General features: G+C 35.2%; 2 protein-coding genes across 2 annotated transcripts; one reads left to right on the top strand and one right to left on the bottom strand.

Annotated features, from left to right (window-relative positions):
* The first annotated feature begins 6,428 nt into the window (after positions 1 to 6,428).
* Positions 6,429 to 10,468, top strand: LOC133869731 (GDSL esterase/lipase At5g45950). The gene is made up of 5 exons (XM_062306809.1): positions 6,429 to 6,777; positions 7,708 to 7,838; positions 8,013 to 8,246; positions 8,874 to 9,120; positions 10,115 to 10,468. The coding sequence occupies exons 1-5, from the start codon at positions 6,501 to 6,503 to the stop codon at positions 10,303 to 10,305; spliced, it is 1,080 nt and encodes a 359-aa protein (XP_062162793.1). The 5' UTR covers positions 6,429 to 6,500; the 3' UTR covers positions 10,306 to 10,468.
* Positions 10,469 to 11,541: 1,073 nt separating this feature from the next.
* On the bottom strand, positions 11,542 to 15,813 carry LOC133868740 (GDSL esterase/lipase At5g45960). The gene is made up of 5 exons (XM_062305725.1): positions 15,518 to 15,813; positions 15,192 to 15,322; positions 13,850 to 14,083; positions 12,003 to 12,276; positions 11,542 to 11,884 (listed from the first exon to the last, which is right to left on the bottom strand). Exons 1-5 carry the CDS (start codon positions 15,801 to 15,803, stop codon positions 11,688 to 11,690), a joined length of 1,122 nt encoding a protein of 373 aa, XP_062161709.1. The 5' UTR covers positions 15,804 to 15,813; the 3' UTR covers positions 11,542 to 11,687.
* Between the last annotated feature and the right edge of the window lie 1,907 nt (positions 15,814 to 17,720).

Below are 17,720 nucleotides of genomic sequence, written 5' to 3'. Positions count from 1 at the left end.
TAATCGGTGATGGACTACCTGTAAAAGAAAGAAAGTCGTCAATTGATCTGCCGTTAAATATAGCTGGGGAGATAGGATCTCACGTTGATATCAGTTTCATCAATATCAAGATTTGTTTCCCTCATCAAAGGGGATTCTAACTTCTAACATACAGTAACATTGTTTTATTTGAATGTAATCTTCTAAATATCACGTTAATAACTATATAAATACAGTAATTTTCATAAGGAGCAGATCTTAATTAATTGAAAAATAATACAAATCTATTTCTTAGCCATCTCATTTTTAAATTCACTTGACTGACTTGATTATGTTCCATATAGGAGCGATTGAGTAAGAGAAACAGTGGGATTTCTTCCCAACAAGAACATTAATGCCACATATCTCCTGGTTGGTATAAATCATGGATCCATCATCCACTGAGAGTAAATGCCCTCACCTATCAGGCTATCACCCACTGCCCAACTCTCTGGTTCGGGATATATACATTTATCTACATATAATCCTAGCCTTTATTATGTCTCCTTATCGGGAAGTGAACCTGATATATATATATATATATATTCTCTAATAAGATTTACGAGTAAAATGACAAGAGAGCAACCCAATGGGGGTGGCCTAAATGGTAAGACTTGTTGTCTTTAAGGCTATCACCGTGGGGAAATGCTAAACATGGGCTTTTCATGCGTTTCATGTCCGTCACTTTTCAGCGTGACACTAACAATTTATTAAAAAAATAAAATTATTTTGAAAATCTTTAATTTGACATATCCGGACCCCCCGCATTTTTAACATTTTTGAGAGTCGGAGATCTGCCGTGGTCGGAGATCCGGGGTGGTCGGAGATTCGCAGTGCTCGTAGGCGGCGCTCGGTCTGTTGGATGAGAGACAGAGACAGAGACAGATGGGCGAGGGATAGTGTCGGCCGGTAGGGGAAATGGGGAGAAACGGCTGTCAGTAGATCTCCGAGAGAAATGGGTCGCCAGTCTGAGAGAGAGTCTTGCCGGGATGGTGTCGGTCGGAAAAGATGGAGATGGGTCGAGGACGCCGTTCATCTGGGGACGACGGTTTGCTGGGTCGCGGGACGACGATTTGTTGGGTCGCCATTAGTCTGGGGACGACGGTTTGAGAGGGTCGGACGATGGAGAGGGTGGGCGGTAGTCAGTCGATGGGGGAGGTGACTGTGGAAAGGGGAGGATTTGAAAAATGGGGGAAATTTTTTGTTAAGAAAAAAAAAACAAAAAAAAAAGCCCCGTGGAAAAAAGACTAAACAGGGACGGATGAAGTGCGCATGTGTAGAAGGACTCCACTATGTGTTGGACAGCAACGAAAAGAGGTATGTGCGGTTATAAGTGACTCAGAATATTATGATAAAAAAAAGAAAAAAAAAGAAGAAGAAGAGATCGATAGGTAATTGTTGAAATTTTAAAGCATTAAAAAAGGCAGTTGTGTATCATAGTTTTACCTCGATCTCGCAACCAACGTGTTAGCCGTCCAATTAATGTTGTAGACTTTAGAAAAGGGTAAGGCTCTCCGACAATCACCAACAGCATAGCTGTATTTGCCAGCAATTCAAACCATATATTGTTTTTCCTTACCGGAGAGGGTCCATGTACCATGTTTGTTCCAAGGCATGGCTTGTTGTCGCATTGCTTTTTGTTTGTATTGAGAAAAGACATATATAATAAATAGTTGCTTTACAGTTAAAATAGTAGGATCGGAAATCCATGTGAGATGTTTTGGGATCCATAACCAATCACGAACCGTGATATATTGAAACATGAGCTTCAACTATATATATCATCAGTTTGATTAAACGATTTAATACCCCCATTTACATATTTATTCATTAAAAAAAATTTTAAAAATAAAAAATAAAATTTTTTTGAGACCGGCCAGATCACCCCTTCAAGAATCATTTTATACATTTAGAGTTTTAATTTTGCACGTAAAAAACACGTGCTCTTTTATTTCGTTTATTTTAACGTCAACAGCTAGCTAATAAGCTAACACAAAGGTCTTAATACCCTGAAATGGTAATGGGAGCGGGTTAGGTGTCGCCTATGGTAGTTTGGTAGTAAGTACAAATGGTCCTAGCCATATGATATGGTTTGCGCACATCATTTCCACTTCACTGGCTGTGTATCAAGGATTAATTTATTCTATATAACCTGACTATCAAAGCAGTGTAATGAAGCTGGTTCTCCTATTCCCTTTTTATGTCCCACCACCATCTTTAACCGACAAAGCAATAATTGTCTCTAGAAGGTCCTTTCATGCATCTTAAAGAGTAGTACTTTTTGTTTTGTCAGAATCCTCTCAAATTATTTAACTAAATTTGAGAGAATTTGGACAAGTGATTGTGAGAGACTACTTATGTGATCCACCTGACCAACTAAAAATTTGACCTGCCCAACCATTTATCTGATAAAGGTGAATTTTATAAGTAATCTTCATAATTATCTACTCGAATTCTATTAAATTTAAATAAATAATTTGAGTAGATTCTAATATTTTTTTGGTCTTTAGTACTAAAAAGAGTGATGAAGGAGGCAGGTGGCTCAACAAAAGTATTTATTCTACAGGCGACTGATGTCTACATTGAAGGCATTGTTCCCTTTCGCTAAAATCAATCTCTTTGCTTCAGATAAAATTTGCATTTCATTTTCCACTTATCTATTATGCCGACAAGATGGCTTTGACACCGATTGCTGCAAATAATTGTATAAGAAATTGAATTATCACTAAAGTTTTATAGGTTATATTTTTGTTTTTATTCTAGATGATCTTTACAATATAAATAATATTTATTTGTAGGAAAAATGTGTTAGGTGAATACAATATAAATAAAAGGTAAAAAGATATGTTATTTGCATAATTCTTACACAACAATATTGATGTGTAGCTAACACATCTCAAAGATAAATTACACTTCATCCCCTAAACTACTACTCAATCCTCAAGTTGATCTTTAACCTACAATTCATTGCAACTCGAAACTTTAAAGTTTTGAGTTGTCCCTATGCTAAAATTGATAATCATTTAATTTGGAATGTAAACATTAGCACGTGCAAGGCACATGCTTTGAGACTAGTTTGAGTTACCAAATTACTCTCACGTTAAAAAAAAAAAAAATTGATACAAAAGACATAATTGAGGGAGTGGTCGCACAACCCTGATTACCATAACAAATGGGTAACTCTCTCTCACAATAGATTGGGATGGCTGCACGGCTACCTCTGCTAGTTACAAACGGGTGACCAATTATGCCTTTGTGTCTTTTTTTTTTTTTTTTTTTTTTTCCTTCTTTTTTTTTAAGTCATGAGGGCAACTTCATAATGCAAAGTGGTCTCAGAGGAATGTGTTGACATTTTCCATCTTAAATAATGGTCCATTTAATTAACACAGGACGCAAATTGAAGTATAAATTGTGGTAATTTATACGTTTAAGTTGCAGTGAGTTTTAGTTTGGAGGTTAACTTAAGAATAAAATGGTAGTTTGTAGGGGGCAAAATGCAATTCACCCAAAAATATATGGCAAAATACTTGTTAAAAAATTAACTTTGTACATCTTCGTAAAGGAATGTATTAAAAATACATGCTCATTTTTTTAGGTGTAGATACTTAGACTTGTTATTTATAAAAAATAATAATAAAAAAAAAAGTGGAAGCTAGCCTCCACGGATGGAGGCCACAAATCTATCAAAAGGCCATCACGATGGTTGTTAGACGTTAGATGTTCTTGGTGGCCTTCACGGTGTTTGCCGAACTATTTGATTGCCTCAAACCAGTCACCGGCCGCAAGATCTATTTAGCAGCCACCGAGGTGGCCATTGTCATATCTGTGTGGCGGCCACTACATTATGACTAGCAACCATTAATGCTGTGGCTGCTTTCGGATTTGTGTGATAACCAATCTATTTGCGACCCCATAATGGCCTAAAGATCTGTATGGCGACCTCCACAAAGGCAGTGGCAGTCACTCGTGGAGGCTAGCTCCAACAAGTAGATTTTTCTTTTCTTTTTTTGGATTTTGTTTTTAAACACTAATAAGTTTTTTTTGCAGAAACATTTCTTAATTAATTAGTTAAAACATTTTTCAAAATTTTATCAAATAGGCTTGTAATTTCCATGATGCGTTCTACACCATTTAGTATATATACTCGATCTATTGATATGAACCATAAGATATGATAAACATAAAGGTCAAAATTATGTTTTTCTCTTCTGGGTCAAATTTATGTATTTGATTAATTTGTACACCATGACAGTTATTTTCTCTCATGCACAAAGCTTTTAGTAACAATTATTACAAAAAGAAAAATAGTGAACCCAGTATGTAAGGAGAGTATGTTTAAGAAATTATATGGACATGATTATGCTTAAGTATTTAAGCCATGCGAGATAGGTGTGAAAATACGGACGGATAAGAACTATTCGCATTTGCTATCCGCAAAGCCACAACACATGCATTCGATTCCGTATTTGACGAGCTGCGTCTAATTTTATACTCAACATAGAACTTGGCTCTGATAAGTGATACCAAACGATATAAACCTTAAGTATGACATATTCTTAAAATTAAAATCGACTTGCAAATGATAGATTATAAATGGGCAAAATATCCGACTACCACCTACCGACCACCACCGAACCGCCGTCTCTACCGAGTTTCGGTGGGTGGTTAGTCGGCATAAAATAATCTAGAGAAATGCTAGAGGTATCAAATCTTTTATTAAATTAAAGATAAGTACCAAGATGATGTTGAACTTATTTATTGGTACCCGTAGCATTTCTTTTCATTAATTATTTTTATCATCTCCAATGAATAAACTCCACATCATTTTAGTACTCATCTCTTGGTAAAAAATTGGTACCCATATCATTTCTCAAAAATCCATACCGAAGTCGGTCCGGTTCAATTAATCGGAATAGTTTTTTTTTTTTGGTCGGTTAACCAAACCGAATCGAACCACTACATAGCCGACAGAGCCAAAGCGAAACATTAAAGATAGCGTCGTTTTGTAGTTTTCTTGAAAACAAAACGACATCGTTTCATTACAATTGAACCGAACCGAACACTAACCGACCTTTTTTAACCGATTTCACAGACTTATCTGATTTAACCGAAAATATCAAAATTAAAAATTGTCAAAATAAAGTCGGTGAATTAACCGACTTTGGTGGTAACCAAACCGAAAATGCTTATAACTAAATCGACCGAATTGATCCCCACTCCTAGGATAGATATTCAAAACCTTATATAAATATGATTAAAGTTACACTTAAACTACTTGAGACACTAAAAAGTATCGTAACAAAATTCTTCCCCAAAAATATATCGACGCGCGTGAAGTAACAATCCAGAAAATTCCCTACTTGATAGATGATTGCAACATATATACAACCATTAATATTGTTTCAACCAGTAATTAATGTGACCAACTAATCTCCAACCCAATAATCAACGAGCATGGGGCCGAAGTCACGTGCGGCCACGTGTGTCCCTTGAATAATTAAATTTATTATTCTTAATTATTTTAGTTTTTGATATAATCAATTATTTAATATCCCATTAAAGCAGAGTTCAAATCTTCTTTATAGTTTTCATTTTTAATTAAATATTAGTCATGTTAAATCTCACTTAACATCTTAATTAGTTAATGATTCAACTACCCCTTACTACCTAATTAAGGGGCATGCAACATGAAAAGGATAAGGATCCTCTCAATTTTAAATGAAATAGGTAATATCAATTTCATAGTTATGATTGAGAGTTGATGCATCTAATTAATAGTGCATATGAAGTCAATATTGACATGCATTTTTTTTAAAAAATCATACACTGTTAGATGTACAAGCTTTCAGTCATGATCATAAAATAAATACTATCAATTTTCTTACCCACGTGACATGGACAAATCAAATTAAATAGATGAGCTAGTGACCATGATCAATAACGGTGGTTCAATGATCTCCAAGCAATTACCATGTGGTTAGGCACGCAATAGGGAGCGAGTTCGAATTTCGCAATGAAAATCACTTACTTTTGATCAATGTTAGACACCTTGAGTTTCACTAATACCCTGTTGGTACTGAATCAAGCAATGATTCAATTAGTCTTAAGAGAGCGCATACAATTTCTCACTGTCTAGGCTTCTCCAGCAATTCTCTGCCAATAGGTCCAAATAGAGAGACCAACTAGTGAGATACTGTGGTACCAGATACTAGTGTCCACATTAAATACGAGGATTACGTGCCCTATTTCAAGAATTCAATTCCTGCTTCAATCTACGGTCCAAGCCCTGACAGAATGGCCAAGAATCGTTAAATCTTTTCAGACATATGATAAATGCCCAACCAACAAAAACAATTGCCACTGGCCTATTTAAGAAGACATGGGGAAAAGTGCAATATCCCATTTCAAAATCAAAATCAACATAATTAATTGTATCTCTCAGCTCTTCAGTGTTAGCACTGTGAAAAGTTGCTCGATCGATTATGGGGAGGAGGGTGACAATGGTGATGATTTTGGCCTTGGCGGCGGCTCTGATGCCGCTGCTCTCGCGAGCCGTGGAGATGGGCCAAGTGAGGGGATTGGCAGCTCGACATAACGTGACATGTATTCTAGTGTTTGGAGATTCGAGCGTTGATCCCGGCAACAACAACATTCTTCAGACGGCCATGAAGGGCAACTTCCCTCCTTATGGGAAGGACTTCTTTAATGCCCTCCCCACCGGAAGGTTTAGTGATGGAAGACTTGCCACTGACTTCATTGGTAATAATTCGCACCCATATCATCACCCACTTGAATGCATGCTTTTCTATCGCATTATCTTTGCACTTTTACTAGCTAGCTCAATAATCATTAGAGGAAGCTATATGTTATAACAAACAGGCTTTGCTAATAGTTTTTAGGAATTTTTTTTTTAACAAAAAAGCAAAAACATTAATAAACAACTTAATATACAAAAAACTTCAAATTACTTTCACTTTTATATCACATTATATATATATATATATATATATATATATATATATATATATATATATATATATATATATATATATATATATATATATATATATATATATATATATATATATACATATATACATACAAGTAGTAGAATTGTCGCTTTGTGCTCATCATTTTTTGGGTTAGGGAAAACTTGTGTTAATTGGAGAGACGTCGATTAGGACTTGTTAACATGCCGTCACTTCGTTCATGTCTCGAAGAAGTCATGACGTACACACATGGACTCATGCTATATATATATATGTAATAACATCCGATAATTATGTGAAGAAGAAGATACATCTATACTAGTCAGAAGATTAGGTTTGTGTATTTATCACACGCCTCTAATTGTCGTATATCGCCATTAATCTCATTGCGCATATTAAGAAGATCGATATACATCCTTGTCAGGAGATTGGGTTGGTCTATTTATCATCAAGCCCGTCAAATGATATTCATTTTCTTGATCTAGATTTAAAAATGATGCATTTAACAAATGCATCTAACGACGGTATATATACGATGTGTTAACATTGATTTTATAAACATCTTAATATTTATCAACTCTTAATTAGTTTGAATGTCATTGTGCATATATATCTATATATATCAGCATTTATTCTGCAACTTAGTGAACACCTACCTTAAAACTCAGTGTCTGTGTTTCAATTCCATAACCTTTTTCAGCTGAGGACATTGGGTACACGAAAATAGTTCCAGCCTTTCTTGACCCGAAATTAAGGCCTTCAGATCTGCTACATGGTGTTAGTTTTGCATCAGCTGCTTCAGGTTACGATGATCTTACTGCCAATATTTCGGTGAAGTCCTTAAACCCTAGCTTCTTATTTGAATCAAATTCACCACATTAATAAGAAGGTCCATCCGTCCATATATATATATATATATATATATATATATATATATATATATATATATATATATATATAAACCCTTTTTCACATGTTTTTGTTCCTTGTTTTTGGATCAAACAGAATGTATTACCCGTTTCCAAACAGCTCGAGTATTTTCTGCATTACAAAATCCACCTGAGAAAGTTGGTGGGTGAGAAGAAGGCGAAAGATTTTATCAGAAATGCTGTGTTTGTTTTGAGTATGGGCACAAATGACTTCCTGCAAAACTACTTCTTGCAATCAATGCGCACAGACCAATTCAGCCTTCAAGAGTACCAGAATTTTTTGGTCTCTTGCATGTCTCATGACATTGAGGTTCTCTCTCTCTCTCTCCCTAAAAAGATTAATTGGTTTGCTTCTTGTTTTGAACAAGTTATTAATTGGTTTGTACTATAGTGCCAAACAATTCTTAGATAAGTTAGCTAGGGTAAAAAAAAAAATTAAAAATAAAAACATTGTTGAAATTGTAACATTAATATTGTGAAATAGTTATAGAATAAAAATATGAATTCTAATGTTACTCTAATACAAAATATATGGTTATTAATTATTTTTTTTACGACAAAAAAAGCAACGTAATAATTTGAAATGAAGATGATCCTACTCCATCGTTATGCCTTTCACAGTATTTAACGGGGTAATCAATTCTTCTAGCTGACATGTGAGGCTATGCATGGTATATATATGATCTCATTGATCTCATTTTTTTTTAAAAAAAAAATTATTACTTGTCCTAAAAATTTAAATTATCAAAAATAAAAATAAATTTAATTAATAATTTAATACTCTTTTTGGGTGGGACGAGACAACACGTGATGAGAATAAGAGTTCGAACAATCTCTAAAATAAATGTATTCTCATTTCTCTCACTTTTTCAGGAATTAATCCTATAATTCCATCATTTTCAAAATATGATGTTTGTTGAGTGTGTTGAAATGGCAGGTGATGCATAGACTAGGAGCCGCAAGATTGGTTGTTGTTGGGGTCCCACCGTTTGGATGCATGCCACTTGTCAAGGCACTAATGGGCACGTCAACATGTGTGGAAAGTTACAACACAGCGGCCTTCTCATTCAATTCCAAGATAAGGGAAAAGCTGGAAAGCATCAAGGCAACGTTGGGGATGAAAATTGCGTTTGTTGATACCTACAGAATTATAGAACATGCTGTACAGAACCCCACCCTATACGGTTAGTGCATTAAACAAATAATTATTAATTTCTCTAAACAAATAATTAATTTCCACCTGCTTTCGTCAACTGAAGAGATCTTCGACCTCAAAAATCTTAAATTATTGCTTTATCCCAAAACCTTAAGATGATAAAAAAAAAAATTAAAATTTTAATTACTTAATTAATATTTGAAGGATATAAGCCATATGAATCAGCTCTAGTTAAGGCCTAAAAGGTCAAAGAGAGAAACTAGAGCTATCCCCGGCCTCTGAAGTATCACGTGTTATGTAATTGTAATGGTTAATTATCAAAAATTTTAAGGTTGGTATTTCATGTTTCAGCTCTTTTTAATTTTATCCTTATTGTTAGAGTTTATAGCTAAATTAGTAAACAGGAAAAATGTCTTTTACACCCATGTAAAATTTATAAAAATATAAATTTACCCTAATTAAAGAAAAAAGAAATAAAACAGAAAAGAAGAATGGATGCATTTTGTGTCATTCTCTTGCACATCTCTTTTGTAAATCTACCACTAAATTGGTGGAATCCACATATAGTCCCACAGATTTAATAGTAAATTTGATAGAGATGGGCAAGAGAATGACACTAATTAGCACATCATTTTTTTTTCTTTTCTGTTTTACTTTTTTTTTTTTTCTTTAATTTGCAAAAACATGGGTATATATTTTGAGCATTTTAGCATCATCCCTTAGAATTTAACTGAAAATCATAACGAAGAGGTTAAAACTTGAGACAACGACATTGAAAATTTTGATAACATGGGTATATATAGTCATATATATATGAATTATTGAACTTTTCATATATATATGTTGAGTATGCTTTTAGGAATTGATTTAGAATTAGGAAAGTTGATTTATAATAATGCCAAAACAAGTGATTAATTAATACAGTGCATAACATTAATGAGGATTATAATCTGCATGCATATAATTATGATCATTTTGATGAAGTTGCCCTGAGAAATTAATATTTTTGTAAAATTTTGCAGATTTAAGGGAAACTTCGAAGGGGTGTTGCGGGACAGGAACCATAGAATATGCGGATTCATGCAAGGGCATGAGTACATGCACAGATCCATCAAAATACGTATTCTGGGATGCTGTTCATCCCACGGAAAAAATGAATAAGATCATCGCCGATGAGGCTGTCAAATCGATCGGCGTTGAACTCTTAAGCTAATTAATTAAGGACATTTTGTTCTTTCAAATCTAAGAATTTGAACTAATTAATATTGTTATTTCAAATGTAAGAATCGGATGAGTAATTCGTGCTTCTTCTTTAATTTCTTCTTGTTTTTTTAAAAAATTATTATAACAAAGTTCAACCTTTCGTTGACGACGAATTTCCAGGTGGACCATTTTTTTTTTAATTAATAATTTGTTGGAAAAAGCCTAAATATTTAAATAACGACTTGATTTGCAAATGTATAAACTACATATATGGTTTAATTTCATCCAATTAAAAACTGGGATCTAAATATGAAAAATGAAATTTCTGATTTAAAACCAGAACTCCGATGGCTGCATGCAGCCTGCAGGCTTTCTTATGGTTTGAAAGGGTATAGGAAGAAACTGGAAGTAGATTTTGATCATTTTTACCTACCGCTCTTGCGCGGCCGGGGGACTATCACGCGGAGATGCTTTCTCGATCGGTCGAGCTCCAATCTCGATCAATTAAACTTTTCAAATTTTCTCTCATATTGAGTTTTATTTGCAGTCTTCAATTTTTAATTTTTGTTTATTGTTACATGCCGTTAAAACAATCATATTTCTGTTCGGCGTCACCTCTCAAAAAAACTAGCTAGGACTAAATATGGATCACAACTTTTATTATTTAGCAAGTAATAAAATAGTGGGCACAATGTTAGATATTCTTTGTGAGCTTTTCTCAAGGCCATATCAAGCCTCAAATTGTTTATGTTAAATTATTGGTAGTCCGAGTCTATTGTTGAAGGTCCCCAGATTTTGGGATTCAGTTGCCGGAATCCGGCCACATTGGCTAAATTCTGGTTAGTGCCGCCAGAATCTAGCGCAGTGGCCGGATTCTGGCAACTGTATCATATTCCGGTGATACTGAGTGGAATTCGGCTAGTGTGCCAGATTCTGGCCAGTATTGTTGGAATCCGACAATTGTGCTAAATACGCCGAAATTTGGCACAGTTGTCACATTCCGACCATTGTCGGGCGTCGGAATCTAGCCAGTGCAGTTGGAATTCGACTGGCTGTGCGGGAATCTTGCTAGTGCCTCAGGATTTTGGTCACTGTCATCAGTCATTTTTCGCCGTCGGTTATTTTTTTTCGTACGAGCCAAACACAAAAAATATTTTCAAAAAATCATTTTTTCTAAGTTGAAATTATTTTTTGACTAAAACGTTTTATGCCAAAATAAATAAAGCAGTCATTAAACAAAAAACCGTTGAGAAGTTTGCCATGAGCTTCCATTAATTATTCCTCACTCACATACCATATGTATATTTAAAACACTTAAACATGTCTTCTAATTAATAGCAGATATTTAATTTGATGGCCCATGGAATGATAAAATCGATTCATGATCGATTGTTAAGTACTATTGACGATGAGGTCTACTGTAGAACGAATGCCATTGAAGAGGTTGTGATAAGCCTTTTCCGTAGGATGTATCGAGTCCCAAAATACGTACTTGGATGCATCACTGCACACATACGACGTCGGATTACAAAAGAGTGATGCTTCAACATATCCGGTCCCACAACATCCGACATTAACCTTATCAAAACCTGAAACAAACATCATGAATATTGATCAGACGGTCAGGATTGTCTTAAAGTTCCTAGATTTTGTTAATTATAATTCTCTGGAGTCAAGTGCTGGGAATACTATAAAGAATCCACTCACCAAATTTTCCTGGGCTTTGAATCATGTCGATCAGTGGTCCATATATGTCAACGTAATAGACTCTAGCACCATGATTTGCTAAACTTGGTTGCATCAAATTCAATTCGTTTTGAAGCATTAGATTGTAATCTCTTGCAACGGAGGAATACTGATCGATACAACCACGTTTGGAAATGGCAGCAGTGTTGGAGAAAAGGCTGACAACAACTGGCAAGCAGCCTATTGGAGGTAGCCCGACCACCGCTATCTTTCGAGCTCCTCCGTCACACAAACCCTATGAACGCGGTCAAAACCTCATCGGATTGGCATAATATATATATATATATATATAAACAATAATGTTATTCTTTACATTTATTTATTCAACTCATTTTACATTAACTGATATAATGTGTTTTAAATAGTTGACACGAAAAGACCCTTAAAGCATGTCGCAGCAACTAATGTGAATTAATAAGTATGATAAATAGGTGTAAAGATTAGCGAAAAAATAAGGCCTTGTTTGGTAAGGGAGTGTGAGTTGGGGGTAGTAGTAAGAAGTGATAAATGTGATATAAAGTAAAAAGAATTTGTATGGAAAAGTGAAAAAAATTTGTATTGTAGTGAATTTTTTTTATTTAAATAATAATAAAAAATTATTTATGTTGTTGGAGAAATAATTAACACCAAAGACATGTGGGCCTAAGGTAGTATCGGGGCCGAGCCCATCGGGTTGGCCCGGCCAAATCAGACCCAAGTACAAGACCATTCGTTATCTCCAAAAAGACAGATATTCAGAATATATCAAAATAGGCTTTTATCCCATCAAATATGGGATAAGGTACCTAATAGAATGACATTAGCTAAAGGGGTAGTGTCCTATCCAGTTTGGACTCTACTACCCAATTTGAATTCTATGAAGATAAGACTCAAGACTATGTGATCTAGGACTCAGACTCCTAATCAGAAAGACAAGATTCAAGACTATGTGATCTAGGACTCAGACTCCTAATTAAATTATACTCCAAGCACTCTAGCGGATTTATAACTGTGAACTGTGAGTCTATAAATAAGACTACGGCGTCAGATATTAAAAAAGACACACAGGTTCTTTGAGCTATTGAGATTACTGATATTCTCCAGAAAATTTATTTGAACTGACTTAGGCATCGGAGTGGGGGTGAGGTCGGCACCCCCGACGAGCCGTTTATTATTTTGCAGATTACGAGGGGAGTGAGCACCGAGGAAGGCAACGAATCACAAGGCAACACGTCACCGTACCGGAAACTGTACCAACATATGTGATATAAAGTTAGAATGTTTTGAAGTTAATTGTTTTTTGAAAAAGTGAAGAGGGGGAGAGAGAATTTTCTCTCTCTTACCAAACAAGACCTAAATTTGTCTAAAGGATATATAGGGGAAACTTTGGTACTTAACCCCTCAGGCCTTGGACATTTTTCACTTCTGTAATTATTTTTCAAAGTTTAAAAACTCTTAATTTAATTAGTGTATCGAACTTTTAATTTTGAACAATCGATCTCATCCCTTTTGTTAGGGTTTCGGGTTAAATCAGACAATCAAAAGATAAAATGACTCTTATACCGATGTAAACTTTATAAATTAAATTACAAAATTACCTTAACGGAGGGGTGAAATTAATTATTATTATTAAAGTTGAATATATATATACTAAATTAAGAGTTTTTAAACATTAGGGGATAAGGATAATTACAAAAAATGATGAAAATTAATGAGAGTTAATTAGTAAAGCTTCTCGATCCGGATATATATAAATATATAGCCTGCATGCAGTTTAATTAATAGTAGTTAATTATATATATAACAGTGGCGGCAGGAGAGAGCCAAACCTGTATGAAGTCTTGAAGGTGTTGAAGCAAGAATTGATGGTAAGCTGGGACAGTAAAGCTCCGTCGTCTAATTGGTAAACTAAAGTAGTTGACTACGAAGTCGTTTGTACCAGCGCTAATGATGAATATTGCCTTGTTAATATGATCTTCGGTTCTTTGCTTCCCATTGGCCGACTCTAGTCTTTTCTTATACTCTCCGAAATACTGCAGTTGCTTTGATATCGGAATTACATTCTGATCGAAACCCACACAAATATTTGAGTTCAATTTCCAGATCGATAAGCAAACGTCTATATATATATATATATTTTGTAGCAAAACAAAGAGTTGCTGAAAATTTTGACAACATTCTCCATAGTTAGTATAGTAGAACTTGGGTAATCCGTGTAGACTTGAAGTGATAAAAAAAAGTCTTCACCTTTTAGGAACTAGAAATAGGTGTGTATAAAAAGGTTTTAATTAGTTTTACGTACCGTTTTAGTTAGCTTGTATAACCGTTTATAATCGTTAATCACTAAACCGCTTAACTGCTTTTAAAAGCAGTTGGAAATAACACGAAACAAGCTTGGGTATACCACATTAGAATTTGACTTGTACTCTCTTCAATTAATTATCATTCAGTTTCTAAAGTCTTTTCAAACTATATATCAATTGAATTGATCGAAGTAATGTATTTTTCAAATTATCAAAAAATTGCAAAAATTTAGGGGCATTTTTATCTTTTTGCAAGGTAAAAGGGGTACATTGCAATTTTCTAATAGTTTTGGGGGAGAGAACAATATTGTTTCAATTCAAAGTTTGGTGAGAATATTACAAATTGCATGATATAGTTCGAGGAAGGTTTGTGTACCTTTTTCAATTTGAGACGTATGGCCCCTCAATTTTTATTTTATTTTTCTAAGCAATACAGGAAAAAGGAAAAGTGTTATAAACTAGCTAGAGTTTAAAATAGAGTAGAAAATAGAAGAACTAGGTATATATAAAACCAAAGGAATTATGTGTGGCAGCCCCATTTATCTTTTTCTTTTTTTTTTTGAGCAAATTATACAGCAAATTAATTAAATATACAAATGGAAGGGATGTGTGGCATCCCATTACTGCAAATTAAATGAGTTCCTGTTAGCCTTTCTATCAATTTATGAAGCTTTCCAACAAAGAAAGGAATTGATCGCGCCTCAGATGATATTTCTTATCTCAATTCTCCACTCTGAGGTAGTACGAATGCATGCGTAAACATATACTATATTTTGTTGTCTATATTTACGAGAGAGAGAGAGAGAGAGAGAGAGAGAGAGAGAGAGAGAGAGAGAGAGAGAGAGAGAGAGAGAGAGATGAGAATTACACTAAGCCTTGGTGTAAGTGGATCATATCCAGAGCCGCCTGAGGCAAAACTGACTCCTGTCATCATCTCTTGAATGCTAAGAGTTGAGTCCAAATATGCTGGCACATACTCCTTTACACCTACATAGGAAGCTGTACCCAAACCAAACCAATCACATTTTACATTCATAAACAAAAGCTTTGATTTTGAGGGAAATAAACTAAAAAGAACAATAGCAGAAGCAAAAGGAAACAAGAAAGGAAGGAGGAGCTGAGAAAAAGAAAAAGAAAAAAAAAGAACAAGTTTTTCAATCTTTGGAAGCTTTTACAAGCCTATGCAAGACTTACCAATGAAGTCAGTGGTAAGCCGTCCATCTGTGAACCTGCCGGTGGGCATTTGGCCGGTTGCAAAATCTCTCCCGTAGGGAAGAAAATTGCTTTTGAAAACAGTGCTTAAATTGTTATTGTTTCCGGGGTCGACGGTGGAGTCACCAAACACTAACAGGGCTGAAACCTTCTTGTTCGAAGCCCCAAGCTTTGGTAGATCATTATGATCAGCTGTTGACATGAAGAATAATAACAAGTGGAAAAAGAAAAGAAGAAGAGGTAGAGAATGTTTATCGGAGAATCCCATGTTATCTGATAATATGATGAATGTAACTGATCAAACAGATATCTTTCATATTATGTAGTAGGAGATCTTGTTGTTGGGTCACGTCGGCGAGTATGGTAGATTTGACTTCTATAAGTGTCGGTTGCTGTGGTTTGGGAACCAAATCACCAAACCTTGTCTGATTAGTCTTAGGTTGTCAACTACCTATGCCAAGTGCCAGGTCAACACTCCATACTCCTTACTTGTTTACTGGAAATGCCATTCGATGGCAATACAATTTGGCGACAAGAAAGGAAGGATATTTAATTAGTACGGTTGTAAACCATTTTATTAATTTGGTTTTTAATTGACGTATTGTTTTTTTGTTTTGTTTTTTTACATGTTCACACAGTAGGGGGAGAGAAGATTCGAACTAGTAACCTCCAATCCACTTCATAAAGCGTGGTCTCCAGCCGATTGAGCTACCCCTTGAAGACAACATATTGTTAATATTAATGCATTAACAGTAACAGGTTAATTAGACCATATATAGAGAATATATAGAGCTCTTCTTCTGAAATTTCTGTCCCAATTAATTATGCTTAGAGGACTAAATTCTATACTAGATATATATATACACAACATCCTAGTACGTACTTTTTTGTTACAATTAGTTGGGCAAGTTCAACTATCTCCGTTACTCCCCTTTACTATTCAATATCTGATTAATTAGCCAAAGAGCATATTCTGTCCAAATTTAACCCATGTATGCATGGGATTTCTCCGGGGTTGAAAATTACAAACATTAATGCTCCATTTGTTTCGATGTAAAATTTCCGTCGTAAGAAATAATTTTCCTGAAAATATTTTTTAGTGTTTGGCTTGTACAAAAAAATACCAACGGCGTAAAACAGAATCTAGCAACATCACCGGAATCCGGCAAAGTCCAGTCGTCGTCGTCGGATTCTAGCTAAACTGGCCGGAATCTAACCAGTATGGCCGAATTCCGACAGACCAGATTTCGGACAAACTGGTTGGAATTCGGACAAAACAGTAGGAATCCGGCTGTACTAGCCAGATTCTGGGAAAGTTGTTGGATTCTTGCCTGTTGGAATTCGGTGACTGTCAGATTTTAGCAAGAATTTCTAGAATCTGGCCAAACTTGTCGGAATCTGGACAAACGGCTCGAATCCGACCATACTAGCTGGATTCTGGCAAAGTTGTAGCATTCACCAAACTGGCCGGAATCTGGACAAAATAGTCAGAATCTGGCTGTATTGGTCGGACTCCAGCCATCCCTGCCAAATTCCAGCAATGGAGCATAACCAAAAATATTAGCCAGTGTATAAAAAGTATGTATCCTCCTCCTTTCGCTTCTCCTTTTCTAAGAATGGATGTGTTAGGTTCAACCCCTTGGAACCCAACTACTCCAAAACCATATATATATCCCATGTATGGACCTTAAAAAAGATGTCAAAACCTAACTTCTGAAAAGGAGGTCATGGCCAACAACAACCTAAAACTTCAGTGCGAAGCCCATGACTAATGACCACCATGCCCGTCGAGATAAGCAAGAAAGAAGAAGGGAGAAGAAAGCGTTGTTGGGATGGAAGGGTTAGCAATGGACCAGTACTGGTAGTGACAGGAGAAATTAAGATAAGCAAGTGGCCAAGTTGAGTGAGCCAGCTGATGTGAAAATTTTACTCGCAAGTGCATGAGTCGTATGTAGCATAGTGCATGCAAGTGCGAGATCGTATCCACAGGAAAGTGTGTGCAAACAAAAGAAAATCAATTTCTGTTTAGATTAATTCTATTTTAACCTAGAGCCGCGTTTTGAATTTTTTTAAGAACAAAGAAATAAAAAATGAGTAAAGAAACACAAAAAAGAAAAACATTAAGGTATCGGAATCCACCAAACCAAATCAAACACCATACTCTTGCATTATATTCATAAATTCG

The sequence above is a fragment of the Alnus glutinosa genome, chromosome 5 (assembly GCF_958979055.1).
Source record: "Alnus glutinosa chromosome 5, dhAlnGlut1.1, whole genome shotgun sequence".
Classification (NCBI taxonomy): Eukaryota; Viridiplantae; Streptophyta; class Magnoliopsida; order Fagales; family Betulaceae; genus Alnus; species Alnus glutinosa.
Note: the sequence above shows the minus strand (reverse complement) of the source record. Positions and strands in the feature narration are given on the sequence as shown.